Below are 931 nucleotides of genomic sequence, written 5' to 3' on the forward strand. Positions count from 1 at the left end.
CCTTAAGACAGTGCAAAGACCCCTATTTCTGTAGCAGAGTAGCACTACACCAACCGAAAACCTATATTTCGGTATAACTGAAAGAAAACCAGGACCTGGAATAGTAAACAATTCAGCCCAAGATTCTGTAACGCCATAGTCTTTCATCACCCAAAACCTAAAAGTGTTCCCCACTTGAGACATATAATTAACATAAACACAAAGCTTTTCTGTCAAACTGAAACAAGCCGCCTGCACTTGTGGTCATAAATCGAGCGTATTTTCTCTGGCAACGGTATCTCTGTGTACACCTCACTTGAAATACTCAGTGCAGTCACCGTAGATCTTGTTATATTATCGATCCAATGAAATGCTCCATGCACAAATACCAAAGATTCTGTACATAATAAATCAGGGCGATTGCCGATAGGATAGTTATTCGTTAATCTACAGGAGCCACTTTTCAATGCGAGAATTTCACTGCATGACTCTAGATCAATCTTAAGGATCTTATAGTCGTCGCTAACTGAATCATATCCCAATCCCCAAGTACACCAACGCCGCTCCAGTGAAAATTTTTGATCCGGAAGTACTATTGATTCTCTTGTGGAGGGGTTCCATAGCAAAAGTCGATTGGTTTTATCACGATAGTTAAAAACCACGATAAGCACCAAGCTATCGTAACAACAATATAATTTGCAATGCCTCCATGGTTTACCGTTAGAAGGACAATCAAGTTTTTGTACTTCCTCAATGCGTTGAACTGATGATAAAGAAGAACAATACAACGAAAACTCGTCCTCAAGAAGGTCCTTCCTGCTAACAAGAAATTTTTGAGAACTTTGATCATTCTTGGCGCGATTGCGATGCTTCAACGTAAAGTAAGGCTCGGATATCAGTGTCATCCAACACTTCGATACACATTTGAATCGTAGAAGAGACCGCACAGGTA

At 40.2% G+C, this 931-nt stretch overlaps 1 protein-coding gene across 1 annotated transcript; it reads right to left on the reverse strand.

The window, feature by feature from the left end:
* Positions 1–212: 212 nt before the first annotated feature.
* Positions 213–884, reverse strand: LOC124891824 (F-box protein CPR1-like). Its single transcript, XM_047403417.1, has one exon. It carries the CDS (start codon positions 882–884, stop codon positions 213–215), a length of 672 nt encoding a protein of 223 aa, XP_047259373.1.
* Positions 885–931: the final 47 nt, after the last annotated feature.

The sequence above is a fragment of the Capsicum annuum genome, unplaced genomic scaffold (assembly GCF_002878395.1).
Source record: "Capsicum annuum cultivar UCD-10X-F1 unplaced genomic scaffold, UCD10Xv1.1 ctg4084, whole genome shotgun sequence".
Classification (NCBI taxonomy): Eukaryota; Viridiplantae; Streptophyta; class Magnoliopsida; order Solanales; family Solanaceae; genus Capsicum; species Capsicum annuum.